The following is a 19,624-nucleotide window of genomic DNA, read 5'->3' on the forward strand; positions in this document are numbered from 1 at the left end:
AATCAAGAACCTTGATTCCAGTAAAGCAACTGGCCCTGACGGCATTCCAATCATTGTGCTGAAAAAGATTCAACTAGAACTTGCCCCCATACTTACAAAACTGTTTAAGCATTGCCTTAAAGAGAAGTGCTTCCCAACACCCTGGAAAACCTCATCAGTATGCTCTGTATTTAAGAATTCAGGTGATAAGTCATCTCCCTCTCAGTACAGACCAATAAGTCTCCTGTGTGTCATGAGTAAGCTGCTGGAATTCATCTTAAATAGAGAAGTAGTCAACCACCTCAGCAGAAATAATCTTTTTAGTGACATGCAATATGTTTTCTGTTCTGCCAGATCTACAGCAGATGTGCTAACGGTTATATCTCATAGGTTTAGCGAATCTCTTGACAAAGGCTCCTCTATAGGACAATTGCTCTTGACATATCAAAGGCCTTCGATAAAGTATTGCATACGGGCTTAGTTCACAAGATTTCCAGCTATGATATAACTGGAAACGTTTTCTCGATCATTAAATCATTTCTCTCCGATAGGCTCATAAGAGTAGTGGTTGATGGGCAGAAATCAGAGGCTCTCAATATTAATGCTGGAGTCCCTCAGGGGTCCATCCTAGGCCCAACTCTCTTCCTGATCTACATGAATGATCTCCCAAAACACATACTTAAATCATTCGTTGACATCTATGCTGATGACACTACCATCAAAGGCTGTAAATGACAAAGTTCTCTCAGATTATCTCTCCTCTGATCTTGAGCGCGTGGTACAGTAGGGGAGGAGGTGGCTGGTTACTTTTAATGCATCTAAAACCAAGCTCCTATCTTTACATCATCAACACTCTGATCCCCATCTGGCACCAATTGAAATGGGTGGCTCTCATCTAGGGGAAGCTCCATGTTTTGATAAGCTTCTGGGCTTGACCTTTACGCCTGACCTGAAATGGAACATGTACATCAAGTCGGTTGACAAGATCGCTGTAAAAATGGTAGGATCCTTCTACCGCTCCAGAAGATATCCCACTGCTGATGCAATTCTCTATCTATATAAAAACCAAGTACGTCCAAGGATGGAATACTGCTGCCACATCTGGGCAGGAGCTGCTAAAAACAGCCTATCTTGCCTTGACAGAGTACAAAATAGACTTCGTGGCTTAGTGGGGGATGCCCTTTTCTCTTCCCTGCAACCTCTCTTCCACAGGAGAGACGTTGCGAGCCTGTCTTTGTTTTATTGTTACTACCATGGCAAGTGCTCGTCTGAACTCCAATCTCTGGTTCCCCCCTCGCCAATCTTTCACGATAAACACTCACCTAGCTGAAACCACTGTCAAAAATTTTCCCCACTCCTTATCTGTGCCAAAATCAAAACGTAGATTCCATGAACAAAACTTCTTTCTTAGAAGTGCACGCCTGTGGAACTCTGTTCCGGTTGCCTGTTTCCCACCTGACTACAACCTGGATGTCTTCAAGTCCAATGTAAACTAATTCCTGATGAACCGCCTCGTTAGGTAAGATACTTTATCAAATCTCCAACACTAATGTACTGTACACACAATAACCCTTATCCCCGAGTGACTTCCGGGCCTTGATAAGTGGTGACTACCTTGTAGAAAAAAAAAAATAAAATAAAATAAAACACTAAAATGGTCTCAAAATGGTGAATTATTTTACATTAAATTTATGTGAAACTAACCCCCACTCTAAATTCTAAAATTGTTTTTGTTTCTATCAAGTCTTCAGGGTGTTCACACATAATTTTCCTTAGCTCTATCATTAACCCTAAGTCAGAGTGGGAACCTCTCCACCCTCTCATAAAAGACCCTCTTAAAACCTTAAACCTCTCTACCCTCTCATTAAAGACCCTCTTAAAACCACACATAATCGTCTTTAAAAAAAAAAAATTAAAAAAGTGCACAGGATTTATCTCCTATAGAAAAAAAAATGGTTAACTGCCCTAAAATGCTAGAATGGCTCAAAATGGGGAATCATTTTACATAAACTTCTAAAATAATACTTTATCTTTCATTAAAGTTTTTCAAGGTGTTCACACGTAATCGCATATTTTGGAGAGATGGTCAAATGGGGTGTAGGTTAAGAGAAGGTACAATACCAAAGAAATTTAACATTTTTAAAAACGGTCCTAGATTTCGATTTCAGTTATTTGTACATAAAATTCATTACAATTCAGCGTTGAGTTCTCTAACTTCTTTTCTTTTAATGGATACAGGACATTTTTAAGGAATTGCAGCATATTTATGTGCATTTACTGCAGATTATTTGGAAACCATTAATTTCTGGAGATTTTCAGTTGCATATTCTAATTCCTAGCACAAAAACGCACTTATATGGTAAATTTCATTGCTTAATCTATTTTAACAAAGATAGCATTTTTACTGAAAAAGTAGTGTAAAAAATGCATATGGTCTTAAAGAAGGAAAAATATCCAAACGTGATGAGATACAAAAATATCCAAATGTGATGAGGTACAAAAATATCCAAACGTGATGAGATACAAAAATATCCAAATGTGATGAGGTACAAAAATATCCAAACGTGATGAGGTACAAAAATATCCAAACGTGATGAGGTACAAAAATATCCAAACGTGATGAGGTACAAAAATATCCAAACGTGATGAGGTACAAAAATATCCAAACGTGATGAGGTACAAAAATATCCAAACGTGATGAGGTACAAAAATATCCAAACGTGATGAGGTACAAAAATATCCAAACGTGATGAGGTACAAAAATATCCAAACGTGATGAGGTACAAAAATATCCAAACGTGATGAGGTACAAAAATATCCAAACGTGATGAGGTACAAAAATATCCAAACGTGATGAGGTACAAAAATATCCAAACGTGATGAGGTACAAAAATATCCAAACGTGATGAGGTACAAAAATATCCAAACGTGATGAGGTACAAAAATATCCAAACGTGATGAGGTACAAAAATATCCAAACGTGATGAGGTACAAAAATATCCAAACGTGATGAGGTACAAAAATATCCAAACGTGATGAGGTACAAAAATATCCAAACGTGATGAGGTACAAAAATATCCAAACGTGATGAGGTACAAAAATAGTCATAACTTCCTTAATTTTAATTGGATTTTAAAAAATTTAAAAAGATTCTTTCTTCGTTCATCAAGCTCTTTCTATATATACCAATATTTCAATATTTTAAGCCATTTCAATTTTTTTCATGTGTATTGCTAATAAGGCACTGCTTGTCCCAGTCTTCAAAAACGATGGAAAGTCTGCTCAAATAAGCCTCATTGATGTTGTGGCAATGCCTTTGCGGATCTCCCACTGCGTCAATTCCAAAGTGTCTGGCTCTTGTATACGCCATTCTCAATGCAACTTTCGATCAGGCAGAAGCTGTACCAATCAGATCTTTAACCATTAGCGCACCCTTGAAAATTGGCGTTTCAGCAACTCACAATCCTTTGCTTTGTTGACTTTGCAGCTGCATTTGACTCTGTTTATTGAGTCTCACTCTGGCAAATACTGCAGACTGATGGTATGCCAGTAAAAGTTTTGAGGGTTATTAAAAGCTAGTATTCGTCTGAGGATCCGTGTATGAGTCTACAGTGAGAATCGGATGTTTGATGTAAGTTCAGTCGTTAAAATCCATATGACGTGAATGACTGTCTTTGTAGCATTCTGTGTTGGCGCCGTGGAGATCCGCTTTCTACTCTCTGCTGTAGACATGTGTCCCGACGGTCTATCTTCCAATGATCTCTTCGATGGTTTGGACATGCAGCTTGTCGATTAGAAGGAGAGCTCATTTGCAAGGTCCTCTCTCCTCGGCTGACACAAACATGTTGGTGGGCAACTAAAGACCTGGGTGACAACAATTAAAGACAACCTGGCGGTACTGTCAGCCCACAAGAGTTGGTACTGAAATCAAGAGAGGTTAGCCATTTCCTGTGACCTGGCCCAGGATTGTCGAAACTGGACTGCTATGGTTCGAGATGCAGTTCATGTTCAAAAGATGGAAATGTTTTCTCAATTATTAAATCATTTCTCTCTGATAGGCTCATAAGAGTAGTGGTCGATGGACAAAAATCAGAGACCCTCAGTATTAATGCTAGAGTCCCTCAGGGCCCCATCCTGGGCCCAACTCTCTTCCTGATCTACATCAATGATCTCCCAAAACACATACTTAAATCATTCGTTGACATCTGTGCTGATGACACGACCATCTACGGCAACACATCAAAGGCTGTAAATGAAAAAGTTCTCGCTGATTCTCTCTCCTCTGATCTCGAGCGCGTGGTACAGTGGGAAAGAGGTGGCTGGTTATTTTTAATGCATCTAAAACCAAGCTCCTATCTTTACATCATCAACACTCTGATCCCCATCTGGCACCAATTGAAATGGGTGGCTCTCATCTAAGGGAAGCTCCATGTTTTGATAAGCTTCTGGGCTTGACCTTTACTCCTGACCTGAAATGGAACACGTACATCAAGTCAGTTGCCAAGATCGCTGTAAAAATGGTAGGATCCTTCTACCGCTCCAGAAGATATCTCACTGCTGATGTAATTCTCTATCTATATAAAAGCCAAGTACGTCCAAGGATGGAGTACTGCTGCCACATCTGGGCAGGAGCTGCTAAAAACAGCCTATCCTGCCTTGACAGAGTACAAAATAGGCTTACTGGGTGATACCCTTTTCTCTTCCCTGCAACCTCTCTTCCACAGGAGAGACGTTGCGAGCCTGTCTTTGTTTTATCGTTACACTCCATGGCAAGTGCTCGTCTGAACTCCAATTTCTGGTCCCCCCCCCACCCCCGTCAATCTTTCACAATAAACACCCGTCTAGCTGAAACCACTGTACACGCAATAACCCTTATTCCCGAGTGGCTTCCGGGCCTTGATAAGTGGTGACTACCTTGTAAAAAAAAAATAAAATAAAAATAAGCTGGCTCAATCCAACCAGGATGATAGTCACTACAAGTACATGTAAACTTTATGTCTAGAATCCATATTCTAATTTAGATCAAAATCCATTACATGATTTCAGTTGTAGATATTGCCTAAAATTTAAGGCTTAAGAAGTCTTAAGAAGAAATTCAAGGAATCTTGTTTAATTGGTGTCAAATGATTATGGATCAAATTTAATACAAATCTGAAATATTTCAAATTTCAAACGTCCATTCGTGTCCATAGTAAAAACCCTTTAACATATTCCAAAAAATTGAATTTAAAATATTTCATTAATATCTAATATTAAAATTTCACACAAGTCAAAAGTATTTGAATTTTTTATGAAAGCTTCCATTCTTTTTTTTTTTACCCTTTTGTATAAAACTAAATTATTTTTTACCCTTTTGTATAAAACTAAATTATTTTTTACCCTTTTGTATAAAACTAAATTATTTTTTACCCTTTTGTATAAAACTAAATTATTTTTTACCCTTTTGTATAAAACTAAATTATTTTTTTACCCTTTTGTATAAAACTAAATTATACTAAATGTAGTCCCCTTTACAATCCTGGATTGGTTGGTTTAGGAATGAATTCTATACATAGAAATATATAAACATATTGTTACCTAACTTTATATAAACAAGGTTAGGTGAAAAAAACATTTTTTACCTTTTCTTTGGGATAGTAAATCATCTCTCGTGAAATATTGAAATTTCAATCTCTTTAGTTAATGAACTTTAAGATTAAGTCATAATTGCAAATTGGCGTTTGCTGTAATTGGGTTGGCTAAGCATATTGGCAACTTTTTTGACTGTTTTTGCCAATGAAAAATCATTTTCAGCATGCATCACAAACTGCATAAAAAAAAGCATTAAAATGTAATTGAAGTAAAACCACTTTGTTTCAAGATTAAAAATACTTTCATTCCCAATGTTTTTGTAATGAATATATAGCATATTTTTCTCGTTAATTTTTATATAATTTGACATTCGTTTTGACATTCATATTAAATATATAAACTTTTTAATAAGTAGTTAAAACAAAATTGTTTTATTTTGATATAATTTTTCAACAGTTTTTATGTTTACCAATTAGCAAAGTTGGTAGAATGTTAGAATGAATCAAATTTTCAGTTTTTATTCCAAGTTAGGGCGTCTGCTTTATTTGTTGGGAATTTATTTTTTACTCCAAAAATATAGTCTCTGAGGTTTCGAAATATGACAAATTCAGCAATATATTATGTTAAAAAAAAAAAAAATCGTGACTGATGGACAGATAGGCAAACAAATGGACAAAATCTCTACATAAATACAGGGTGACTAAAAAAAAACGGGCCCCAACTCTAATTAGGCCCTATTTCTTAGTGTTTTGTCTGAATGAAATGAAATTTTGGTCATAACTAGTTTATTATATTCAAAACATCACATCAAAACACTAGGGTGTTTGGCCTTTTTTTTCTCCGTTCTATAGATGGCCACCATTTAGCTTTTGTTTTTTGTTGTCACCCTGTATATGGTGCCCAGAAAAGTGATCTTTTTTTCCTAGATAGAAAAATTAAACAATTGTGGATTAAATATCGAATGAAAATAGATTTTAGGATTGTTCTTGAGGGAGATATAGTTTTAAAAAGAGTCTACTCCTGCCCCAAAAAGTTATATTTAAAAAAAATGAATCATTAATATAATAATACAGGAACATATTGATTGAAAATATATTTTTTGTCTGTTTTTTAGGGAAATATTATAGTTTTAAAATGTAACTACCCCCCCCAAAAAAAAAAACTAATTATATTTAAAAAATAAAATTTACTCTTGTTTTAAAGTATTCATTCTAAGAAAACGATTATTTTGATAAATTTGCAATTATTTTGATAAATTTGCAATTATTTTGATAAATTTGCAATTATTTAAATAAATTTGCAATTATTTTGATAAATAAAAATTAGTAAATTAAAATACTATCACACGATTAAATCTATCATAATGCATGATGTCAAGTTTTTCATAAACTAGCAGGCTGTTTGGCATTGCCCGGTCTTAAAGTATACATAAATATTATATTTTAATTCATTTGTATGTGCATGCAAGTATTATGGTTTTTCTAAACAATTCACTTGTAAAGAAAAAAATACTCGAGCTGATATCGAAACCAAAACATAAAGACAGTTAGTATGATAACTATTAGGCCAGCTTGACACAATCTTTAAGAAATGTTTTCAAGCCTACTTATTCTTAACATAAAGAATCTGTCACGTGATTGATTCACGTCTGCGTATTTGTGAAACAGTTGACAAGCAGATAAAAATTTGATGACCCCTCCCCACGTTACCCTATATACCAAATTTCAAGTTGAATATATAGGTTGAGAGGTGTCCTCACACACACATTCTCAATTTTATAGATAAGCAAACTGTTTTAATTTTTTTTTTTTTTCCATAATTGCCTAATTTTCCTCCTATGGCCTTTTTCCCACCCGAAATTAAAATATATATTTCAAATGATATTGGAAATCATTTTTTATTTTGATGTTTTAAAAACATTAAATTTTTTTCTTTAATTCCATTGATTTTTTTTTCCTCCCTTTTTTTATTCTTTTCTTTTTAGACCTTTTCTAAATGATGGCGACAAATCTGCCGTCTGGAAGTAACACTGGCAAGATGTACAAGAAGCCAATCAAGAAGAATGTTGGCCTCCGGGCTTTCTTTCCGGAAATGCCAAGTAACATGAGCAATCTGGAGAAAGCGAAAATCTGGGTGAAACGTCACAATAATAATTACTTTATGGGATGGACTCAGGAGCAACTTCAAAATTTAGACCCAATCGTCCGACCCTTGACTATTATAACGCCTGAATTGTACAAACGTCACATGAACAGGTTGGTCCAAATATAACAATGTCTGTCAATCTTTTATTTATTTTGTTATATTGAGTTTGGGGGGTTAGGGACTCACAGGTTGGGAAATGTTTTTCTTTGTACTGTAGATAAACCGTTTTTTTTTTGTTTTTTAATTTTATTTATGCTTTTGTTTTTTTTTTATTATTTATAAATGATTTCTTTTTCAACTATAACGAGGTGTAACAAAAGTTTTGTCTGCTTTTTTATTTAATCGTTACTATTATTCTTTTATTTAATCGTTACTATTATTTTTTTATTTAATTGTAACTATTATTTAATCGTTACTATTATTTTTTTATTTAATTGTAACTATTATTTAATCGTTACTATTATTTAATCGTTACTATTATTCTTTTATTTAATCGTTAATGTAGTGTCAGTCCTCTTTCCATCTGTTATCATTTTCTAATGTTAGCTTCAGAAAATTCTATAGATCTTTCTTGTCAGTTCAAAACCTAAAAAGCATTTTCAGCTCCAACTTCTCTTGGGAAGAAAAATGTTTAAAATGTGTCTATAGAAAGGAATTTACTGTTTGAAACACTTGATAATAATTTAACATTTAATCGTTAAAAAGACCAGACGAGTGTGAAATTGTTTTTCATGAATATTGATATTTATCAAAAATAAAATTGAATTTTTTTTTTCTAATTTTTGAATAGTCAAATATTGATCTTCAGAAAATCAGTTTTTTTTTCTTTTTCTTCTTATATGCTATGGTAGTGATAAGTCAGTTCTTTTTTTCTTTTTCTTATATGCTATGGTAGTGATAAGTCAGTTCTTTTTTCTTTTTCTTCTGATATGCTATGGTAGTGATAAGTCAGTTCTTTTTTTCTTTTTCTTCTTATATGCTATGGTAGTGATAAGTCAGTTTTTTCTTTTTCTTCTTATATGCTATGGTAGTGATAAGTCAGTTCTTTTTTCTTTTTCTTCTTATATACTATGGTAGTGATAAGTCAGTTCTTTTTTTCTTTTTCTTATATGCTATGGTAGTGATAAGTCAGTTCTTTTTTCTTTTTCTTCTGATATGCTATGGTAGTGATAAGTCAGTTCTTTTTTTCTTTTTCTTCTTATATGCTATGGTAGTGATAAGTCAGTTCTTTTTTCTTTTTCTTCTTATATGCTATGGTAGTGATAAGTCAGTTCTTTTTTCTTTTTCTTCTTATATGCTATGGTAGTGATAAGTCAGTTCTTTTTTTCTTTTTCTTATATGCTATGGTAGTGATAAGTCAGTTCTTTTTTCTTTTTCTTCCGATATGCTATGGTAGTGATAAGTCAGTTCTTTTTTCTTTTTCTTCTTATATGCTATGGTAGTGATAAGTCAGTTCTTTTTTTCTTTTTCTTATATGCTATGGTAGTGATAAGTCAGTTCTTTTTTTCTTTTTCTTATATGCTATGGTAGTGATAAGTCAGTTCTTTTTTCTTTTTCTTATATGCTATGGTAGTGATAAGTCAGTTCTTTTTTCTTTTTCTTCTGATATGCTATGGTAGTGATAAGTCAGTTCTTTTTTTCTTTTTCTTCTTATATGCTATGGTAGTGATAAGTCAGTTCTTTTTTTCTTTTTCTTCTCATATGCTATGGTAGTGATAAGTCAGTTCTTTTTTTCTTTTTCTTCTTATATGCTATGGTAGTGATAAGTCAGTTCTTTTTTCTTTTTCTTCTTATATGCTATGGTAGTGATAAGTCAGTTCTTTTTTCTTTTTCTTCTGATATGCTATGGTAGTGATAAGTCAGTTCTTTTTTCTTTTTCTTCTGATATGCTATGGTAGTGATAAGTCAGTTCTTTTTTTCTTTTTCTTCTGATATGCTATGGTAGTGATAAGTCAGTTCTTTTTTTCTTTTTCTTATATGCTATGGTAGTGATAGGTCAGTTCTTTTTTTCTTTTTCTTCTGATATGCTATGGTAGTGATAAGTCAGTTCTTTTTTTCTTTTTCTTCTTATATGCTATGGTAGTGATAAGTCAGTTCTTTTTTCTTTTTCTTCTTATATGCTATGGTAGTGATAAGTCAGTTCTTTTTTTCTTTTTCTTATATGCTATGGTAGTGATAAGTCAGTTCTTTTTTTCTTTTTCTTATATGCTATGGTAGTGATAAGTCAGTTCTTTTTTCTTTTTCTTCTGATATGCTATGGTAGTGATAAGTCAGTTCTTTTTTTCTTTTTCTTCTTATATGCTATGGTAGTGATAAGTCAGTTCTTTTTTCTTTTTCTTCTTATATGCTATGGTAGTGATAAGTCAGTTCTTTTTTTCTTTTTCTTATATGCTATGGTAGTGATAACTCAGTTCTTTTTTTCTTTTTCTTATATGCTATGGTAGTGATAAGTCAGTTCTTTTTTCTTTTTCTTCTGATATGCTATGGTAGTGATAAGTCAGTTCTTTTTTTCTTTTTCTTCTTATATGCTATGGTAGTGATAAGTCAGTTCTTTTTTCTTTTTCTTCTGATATGCTATGGTAGTGATAAGTCAGTTCTTTTTTCTTTTTCTTCTGATATGCTATGGTAGTGATAAGTCAGTTCTTTTTTTCTTTTTCTTCTGATATGCTATGGTAGTGATAAGTCAGTTCTTTTTTTCTTTTTCTTCTGATATGCTATGGTAGTGATAAGTCAGTTCTTTTTTTCTTTTTCTTCTTATATGCTATGGTAGTGATAAGTCAGTTCTTTTTTTCTTTTTCTTCTTATATGCTATGGTAGTGATAAGTCAGTTCTTTTTTTCTTTTTCTCATTATATGCTATGGTAGTGATAAGTCAGTTCTTTTTTTCTTTTTCTTATATGCTATGGTAGTGATAAGTCAGTTCTTTTTTCTTTTTCTTCTGATATGCTATGGTAGTGATAAGTCAGTTCTTTTTTTCTTTTTCTTCTTATATGCTATGGTAGTGATAAGTCAGTTCTTTTTTCTTTTTCTTCTGATATGCTATGGTAGTGATAAGTCAGTTCTTTTTTCTTTTTCTTCTGATATGCTATGGTTATGATAAGTCAGTTCTTTTTTTCTTTTTCTTCTTATATGCTATGGTAGTGATAAGTCAGTTCTTTTTTCTTTTTCTTCTTATATGCTATGGTAGTGATAAGTCAGTTCTTTTTTCTATTTCTTCTGATATGCTATGGTAGTGATAAGTCAGTTCTTTTTTCTTTTTCTTCTGATATGCTATGGTAGTGATAAGTCAGTTCTTTTTTTCTTTTTCTTCTGATATGCTATGGTAGTGATAAGTCAGTTCTTTTTTTCTTTTTCTTATATGCTATGGTAGTGATAAGTCAGTTCTTTTTTTCTTTTTCTTCTTATATGCTATGGTAGTGATAAGTCAGTTCTTTTTTTCTTTTTCTTATATGCTATGGTAGTGATAAGTCAGTTCTTTTTTTCTTCTGATATGCTATGGTAGTGATAAGTCGGTTCTTTTTTTCTTTTTCTTATATGCTATGGTAGTGATAAGTCAGTTCTTTTTTCTTTTTCTTCTGATATGCTATGGTAGTGATAAGTCAGTTCTTTTTTTCTTTTTCTTATATGCTATGGTAGTGATAAGTCAGTTTTTTCTTTTTCTTCTTATATGCTATGGTAGTGATAAGTCAGTTCTTTTTTCTTTTTCTTCTTATATGCTATGGTAGTGATAAGTCAGTTCTTTTTTTCTTTTTCTCATTATATGCTATGGTAGTGATAAGTCAGTTCTTTTTTTCTTTTTCTCGTTATATGCTATGGTAGTGATAAGTCAGTTCTTTTTTTCTTTTTCTCATTATATGCTATGGTAGTGATAAGTCAGTTCTTTTTTTCTTTTTCTCATTATATGCTATGGTAGTGATAAGTCAGTTCTTTTTTTCTTTTTCTCATTATATGCTATGGTAGTGATAAGTCAGTTCTTTTTTTCTTTTTCTCATTATATGCTATGGTAGTGATAAGTCAGTTCTTTTTTTCTTTTTCTCATTATATGCTATGGTAGTGATAAGTCAGTCCTTTTTTTCTTTTTCTCGTTATATGCTATGGTAGTGATAAGTCAGTTCTTTTTTTCTTTTTCTTCTGATATGCTATGGTAGTGATAAGTCAGTTCTTTTTTTCTTTTTCTTATATGCTATGGTAGTGATAAGTCAGTTCTTTTTTCTTTTTCTTATATGCTATGGTAGTGATAAGTCAGTTCTTTTTTTCTTTTTCTTATATGCTATGGTAGTGATAAGTCAGTTCTTTTTTTCTTTTTCTTATATGCTATGGTAGTGATAAGTCAGTTCTTTTTTCTTTTTCTTCCGATATGCTATGGTAGTGATAAGTCAGTTCTTTTTTCTTTTTCTTCTTATATGCTATGGTAGTGATAAGTCAGTTCTTTTTTTCTTTTTCTTATATGCTATGGTAGTGATAAGTCAGTTCTTTTTTCTTTTTCTTCTGATATGCTATGGTAGTGATAAGTCAGTTCTTTTTTTCTTTTTCTTCTTATATGCTATGGTAGTGATAAGTCAGTTCTTTTTTCTTTTTCTTCTGATATGCTATGGTAGTGATAAGTCAGTTCTTTTTTCTTTTTCTTCTGATATGCTATGGTAGTGATAAGTCAGTTCTTTTTTTCTTTTTCTTCTGATATGCTATGGTAGTGATAAGTCAGTTCTTTTTTTCTTTTTCTTCTGATATGCTATGGTAGTGATAAGTCAGTTCTTTTTTTCTTTTTCTTATATGCTATGGTAGTGATAAGTCAGTTCTTTTTTTCTTTTTCTTCTGATATGCTATGGTAGTGATAAGTCAGTTCTTTTTTTCTTTTTCTTATATGCTATGGTAGTGATAAGTCAGTTCTTTTTTTCTTTTTCTTCTGATATGCTATGGTAGTGATAAGTCAGTTCTTTTTTCTTTTTCTTCTGATATGCTATGGTAGTGATAAATCAGTTCTTTTTTTCTTTTTCTTCTGATATGCTATGGTAGTGATAAGTCAGTTCTTTTTTTCTTTTTCTCATTATATGCTATGGTAGTGATAAGTCAGTTCTTTTTTTCTTTTTCTCATTATATGCTATGGTAGTGATAAGTCAGTTCTTTTTTTCTTTTTCTCATTATATGCTATGGTAGTGATAAGTCAGTTCTTTTTTTCTTTTTCTCATTATATGCTATGGTAGTGATAAGTCCTTTTTTTCTTTTTCTCATTATATGCTATGGTAGTGATAAGTCAGTTCTTTTTTTCTTTTTCTCATTATATGCTATGGTAGTGATAAGTCAGTTCTTTTTTTCTTTTTCTCATTATATGCTATGGTAGTGATAAGTCAGTTCTTTTTTTCTTTTTCTCATTATATGCTATGGTAGTGATAAGTCAGTTCTTTTTTTCTTTTTCTCATTATATGCTATGGTAGTGATAAGTCCTGGCATGACTTAATTTGTTTCAAACAGGAATTTATTTTTTATTACACATGCATTCAACACACACCAAAAATTTGTAATCAGATAAACATCATTGTTGACTTAACTCCAAACATCTCGAGTCATGCCAGGACTTACCACCACCCTAGCATATAATGAGAAAAAGAAAAAGAAGAAAAATAAACAAAAGAACGAACTGTTCAATTTCCTGAAGATGAGTATTACTATTTGAAAATTTGAAAAAAAAAATTCAGTTTTCTTTTTAATAAATAGCGATACTTATTAAAAACAATTTCACAATCGTCTGATTTTTCTAACCATTGAATCTTAATTTGTGTATATAGATTTAAGAAAGCTAGCATGAAATATATGGGGGGGGGGAACAAAAGAGGGAGATTTAGAGAAATGATAAAAGAAAAAAGGCTAAGGAGCTGGGATCAGAGAAATAGGAAAAAAAATCTTTTCCACTCTTGGGCGCACTACTTTAATCCAGTCGTCTGTTGAAGTCTATTAAAAGCTGGTAAATATTTGACTTTCTGTCAGCCATGTTCCATGATCCATTTTTAGTTACTACAAATAAATCTTCAGAATTCAAATTTCACATATTAGTGTAAACAGTTCAGATGCACACATAAAAAAATTGTAAAAAATTTGGAAAATAAACTACACTCATTTTTTTTTTTTTTTTTTTTTGTGAAGTGTCATTCTTCATGAAAATATTCAAAGATTTCCTAGAAAAATATACCTGTGTAATTCTGCATCACCCACCATATTGTCTAGACTTTGTACCAACAGATTACAATTTTTTAATACACTTGCAAAATCATTTGCATGACTTATACTTTTAGATAATAATTTACAAGTAAAATGTAGGAAATTGAATGCCTCATTCCAAAATCATTAATATACAAAAAAAAAATCATTGAAAAAATAGTGACTACATTAATGAGTAAATAAATCTAATATTATGGTCTTTATCATTTTTTTATCAAGCTTTAGAAAAACAGACAAAACTTTAGTTACATTGTGAATTCTTGAAATATGTTTGATTATAGGATGCAAATAATTTCAGACTGGGTAGTGGCATCCAAATAAAAAATAAAATAAGAAATTCTGGAAAATGATTTTTGTAATGAATGGCTAACATCATAGGCAAGAAATCGGAGTAATCTTTGTTGTTCAGTCAACCTACTTCACATGTCAGTTGCATATTAACTTGTACAATCACAGCAAATGATGCCATGGAGAAGGGTCAACTTAAGACTGCATCTCTCATGGACTCTCCCAAAACGAGTTCCAATCAACCAGTTCTTGTCCACAATTCCCTTTTATATCAAAAAACAAAAATCTGTGATGCACATACCTGTGACAAAACAAAAACAACATATTCTAAAACATGTAAATTGGTTAGTTTTATTTTAATGTAAAAAAAAATCAAATTTTATGATTATCGATAATTGTCATTTTGAAAAATAAATATCAAGAAAAAGCGATAACTCAACAATAATTCATACTAGATTTATGTTATAATAGTTAAAAATTCTCAGTAATTGCTTAAAAATGATTTTCTTTATAAAAATAAAACTACTTGATCAATTTTACATGTTTTTTTGGAATATGATTTTCATTGCGGCATGGGTACATCATACACATTTTTCTTTATTTTTGTATTTTAATATAGTTGGCATTCTGGACATGAACTGATGACAAACTGCATTTAACATTATTTTTTGAAGCAGATATAACATCACCATCTATGTCTGTACCAATTGACCTTGAAATATAATTTGACCTTTCAATGGCAACATTTGTTCGGTTTTTAATTTTTTTTTTTTTTTTGCTGTAACTTTGAAAACTATCCCATCATTTTATGATCTGTAAAAAAAAAAAATTTGACTATACCACGTGAGAAACAGATTTTTTTAACTTTCAAACTGAAGAATAGTTTCTTAAAACTAAACGTTTAATATCAGAAATTCACTTCCAACATCAACAACAGTAAGTCATGTATTTTGGACAGGTAATTTCAAAGAAGCAATTATTTAGTCCACACGACATAAGCAAAGACTATCACAAAGTGAAAAATGAGACATACAAATTTCAAATGTCTCTGAAGAAGGAACGCCTAATGTGTGTGTCATCTGGAATTACTTTATCAATGCGTTCAGAGAAAGCTCTTCAATAACTCTTCTCCCAAATTATTTTCTACATTTTTAGTAGCAATTTAACCATATTTCCTTGGTGCAAGCAATACGATGCATCTATTTATATCTTTAATATTTGAAATTCACATCAGCAATATATTGTGTGATTTAATAAGTGGTTTTGACAAAAATGTGATGAAATCTGTTTTACTTCCTGGAGAAATGTATATTGTCAAAATTTTAAAAGTTTAAAATAATAAAATTTTATTTAAAAAATTGCAATGTTTGGTTTTCTAAACTATCATTTCATCATATTAAATTCAATTATGCTCATGAACAAGAGACATTCGATTTTCTCTCTTCTGACACATGGGTTCAAATCCTGTATGAGTCTCATTTTTTTTTTTTTTTTGTAACATTCTTTGTTTTTTTTCCATCTTTCTACACTAAATCATTTTTTTTAGCAATATCACCCATGCAAACAAATATAATGTATATTATTGCAATAAAAATGTAACAATTTTATTATTTATTTATGTTTTGTCTTAAGTTTTTTTTTTTTTTTTTTGTAAGTTTTTTTTTAGTCATTTACTTTATAATTTTTTGTTGTTGGATTTTCATAAAAACGAAAAAAAGATTAAAACTTATGTTTTAATACGTAACATTCTGGAATAAATTGATCTTGAAGCAATTATAAAAGAATTTATAACCTAAAAATAATTTCTATTTGAAAATATATATACATATTTACTTCATTTTCTATTTAAAAACATAATATATTTTAAACTCTGGTTATTGTAAAAACATCTGAGTTTTTATTTTTTCTTTGAAATTTAAACATGAATTCTCCATTTGAAAATCTTATTTAAAATGTTTTTTCAAACAAATTTTATTTAAGTTGACTGCTGATATAAAACATTTTTAAATAATCACCTGAAAATAAAAATCAGTGAAGGTGGGATAACTCTTGAATTGAATCAAGTGTTTTTTTTTAACTAAGAAAATCAAAGAAGTTTACATTAAATTTAAAAATGTTCAAACAAAAAATAATAACTTCATTACATCCTAAGCAACGTCTCCAGATGTAATGAAGGCAATATCATTTCTCAATGACTGCTTCTGTAAATAATAAAAAATCTATTGCAATTTATTTTGGTTAATTTCTTTTAAAACATAACAATTTATGTTATTCTCACAAAAAAAAAATGTGGTGTATAGAATTGCTCTTCATGTTATGATGGAATATTTTCAATGTTTTTTTTTAACACAATATTTAATTGACTAAAAAATTTTGGGCTTGCTTACAAATACAATTTTTGGATTTTAAGCTAAAAAATAAAAAAATAATAAAAAATTGGTGCAAGTTCAACCTATTTAAAAAAAAAAAAATATAGAAAAATCTTTATAATGTACGGACTCATCATGAAACGAATGTCATATTCCAAAAATCACATAAATTGATCAAGTGTTTTTTTGTTGTTTTTTTTTAACTAAGAAAATCAAATTTTATGAAGAAGCAACAACAGGGTGTTTCACTCCGTCATATTTAAAATTCATCAATGAATTAACCATATTTCCTTATTAAACAACCTTTTCAGAAATAGAGATCAAAATCTGTCTTGTAATGGTTTGCTATTAATGGCTGAAAACCATTAAAAAATGATTTTCTGTATACAGAAATAAAAGTACTTCTTTTGTTAAATTAAAATTTTGTTAAATTAATTTGTTAAATTATGTGAAATCTGGAATCTGGCATTTTGAAATTTGAAATGACATTCTGTGACAGGAATGTACATCATAAGGATTCTTCTGTGTTTTTTTTTGTTTTGTTTTTTTTGTTTTTTTTTAATAATTTTTTTTAATTAGGTTTAATTCTGGACTTGTACTAATTGTCTTTTATTTGAATTACATAGGTAAGCAAAAAAATCAAGTAACAAAAAAGAAAATTGAAATACAGTATCCCCTCTCCCTCCAACATAAGGCACCATTACCCAGTTGTATGTTTTTGGCATGTTTTTTCTTTTTTTCTTTTTTGTAGGTTCACACATACATTATGAATATTATGGTGGGTTTTTTTCATTCTTTTTTTTTATTTTGGGTATTTTTACTTTAGTTTTTATTTATTTTTTATTTAATTACAAATGAGGTCCTAATTTTTTTTATGAATTATTTTGCTATTTTTCAAAAAAAAAAAAAAACGAATTTTATTGTTTTAAATTAATTTTTTTATAAACTTCTGATTGCTCTTTTGCCCCTCTCTAAATTTTTTTCCTGAAAGGGGTCCCCTGACCGAGGTAAGTGCTGGCACCCAATGCACAGTAACAACACGTTTTCCATATTCATCGCTGGCTCAAGAACACTGTTACAAGTTTTGCAATAATGGTAGAATTTATTTTTGTTTATTACAAAAAAATGCTTAATTTATTTCAGTTTGCTAGTTGCTGTATCTATCATCTCTACAAGAAATTATAATCCTGAAAATGATATCCTTAAAAAATATACAGCTTTACTAAAATATCCAATATATACAATTGAGACAGATTTTTGACTTCGGGTCAAAATAACTTCCTTTCTAAAATATTAATATCTCATTCTGAAAAGTAATTTCTCTTTCATTACTTTTGGTTCATGTTGTTAAAAAGAAACATTTTTTAAATTTCTTTGCAAATACAATTATTCTTGCTAGAAATATTTTTGTAGGGAAGAACTTTTTTTCCAGCAACAAATTTAATTATAAAGAATCGTAAGGTGAATAAATTTTTGTTTCTGAATTTTTTTTGAGATGAGGATTGATAATTTGGATTAGTTAGACTACTGTTCTCATCTTGAATATTATTTGCACAATGTTTTGGTCTGTGTAATCTCCAACCTTCTTCAAATGTATCTCCTTGATCTCTGGAATCTGGATAGAATTTCAAACTGAACCCTTTATTCAATCCACGGGGTTAGCATGCTCTTGTCCATCAGCCATAACAATGTAGAAGTCCTAAGTAATTTGCCTGCACTGAGGATTGAACCTTAAATCTCCAGAAGACTATCATGTACAACTGAATTTTACTTAGTACTTTATCATTATGATTTTGGGGTCAACAGAACATGTTTGAGCAGCCTTGTGGACCTTCCTTGGTAAACAGTGCTCTATAGGTGATTAGCAATAAACTAATTCTTTCTTAAGAAGGTAAATCCTGAGAAGGTGAAATTCCTAGGACTGCATAGTTGTCTGAGACTGATAGAAACAAGATCACTAGCTTCAAAAGAGTTCAGATTCTGTTGGATTGCCTATCAGATTCTTCAATCTAAAATATTGATTTTTTTTTTTTCGGTGATTGTTTAGAAACTCTTCATGTTGACAGTTGTTCGAGCTGTATCAAGTAATTTAAAAAAATACTAATAAAGTACACAATTATATTGCCAATAACATGGGAGAACAATAACAACTGATAATTGGCTTGTCATAAGCAAAGTTTATCTGACAAGATGACATTTTAAATGAATAGAAAAATAGGGTGAACCCTTATAAAAATTTATATTTTCTTTTCTTTAGTAAATTTATCAAACTACTTTAAATTGTAGAATATTATAGGAGTTGTCTACCTTACAACTCAATTTTTTCTGTATAAATTTTAAAACGTGCAAATAAATAATCACTAACTAAAAAGACTATTCTGAATGTCTGGTAATTCCAGATCCACCTATTTCGGAATATAATGGCTGTTAATTTGACTGCAAACTAAAAGATGAATTGACCAAATAATCAGTTAAAGTCAAAACAAAAGAAATAATAAAATTTCTGTTCCAGACATGAATATTTTCTTACAGTTAGATCTATCTTTAGTGTTTCTTATAATTTTAAATCCTTTTCCCTCTTGAGTCAACAGAAGCTGTTTAAATCTAGTATCAAGAAGTTCAAAATGACTTCTCATAATACAGAAATGAGCAGAAAAAGACTAGTGTTATTTCATAGCTTTCCTTCTCCTATATTAGTTGTCATTTAAGATAGAATTAAATTGTAGTAGCTTGATCTCAAGCTGCACCACCCTCTCAAATATTACCTGAAAATCAAATCTTTTTACCAAGATGGGATATAAGTTCTTTGAAACCATTCAGTGCTAGTATATGGAATTTTTCCAAATTCATATTTGAAAAAAAATGATTTCTTTAACATTCATTCAATGAATTTTATCAATTTCTAATCTTTTAATATGAATTAGATTTTTCCATATTTTATTTTTCAAGTTTTATCACTTACTGACATATGAAATTATGTTTATCAAAATTACTAATATATCTTCTCCACTAACTTGGACGCCATGTTTCTTTCATGTGTGGGAGTTTTTTCGTTTTTCT

At 30.5% G+C, this 19,624-nt stretch overlaps 1 protein-coding gene across 3 annotated transcripts in view; it reads left to right on the forward strand.

Annotated features, from left to right (window-relative positions):
• The window catches only part of LOC145268764 (uncharacterized), a 52,208-nt gene that overhangs the window by 21,828 nt on the left and 10,756 nt on the right, over nucleotides 1-19,624 (forward strand). For all 3 annotated transcript variants that reach the window (XM_080124361.1, XM_080124360.1, XM_080124362.1), the window contains exon 2: nucleotides 7,535-7,805. In XM_080124361.1, the coding sequence (XP_079980487.1) occupies nucleotides 7,546-7,805 (260 nt within the window). In that variant the 5' untranslated portion in view covers nucleotides 7,535-7,545. The remainder of the gene's footprint in view (nucleotides 1-7,534; nucleotides 7,806-19,624) is intronic.

Source organism: Euprymna scolopes, chromosome 44 (genome assembly GCF_053919585.1).
Source record: "Euprymna scolopes isolate OS-2025 chromosome 44, ASM5391958v1, whole genome shotgun sequence".
Classification (NCBI taxonomy): domain Eukaryota; kingdom Metazoa; phylum Mollusca; class Cephalopoda; order Sepiida; family Sepiolidae; genus Euprymna; species Euprymna scolopes.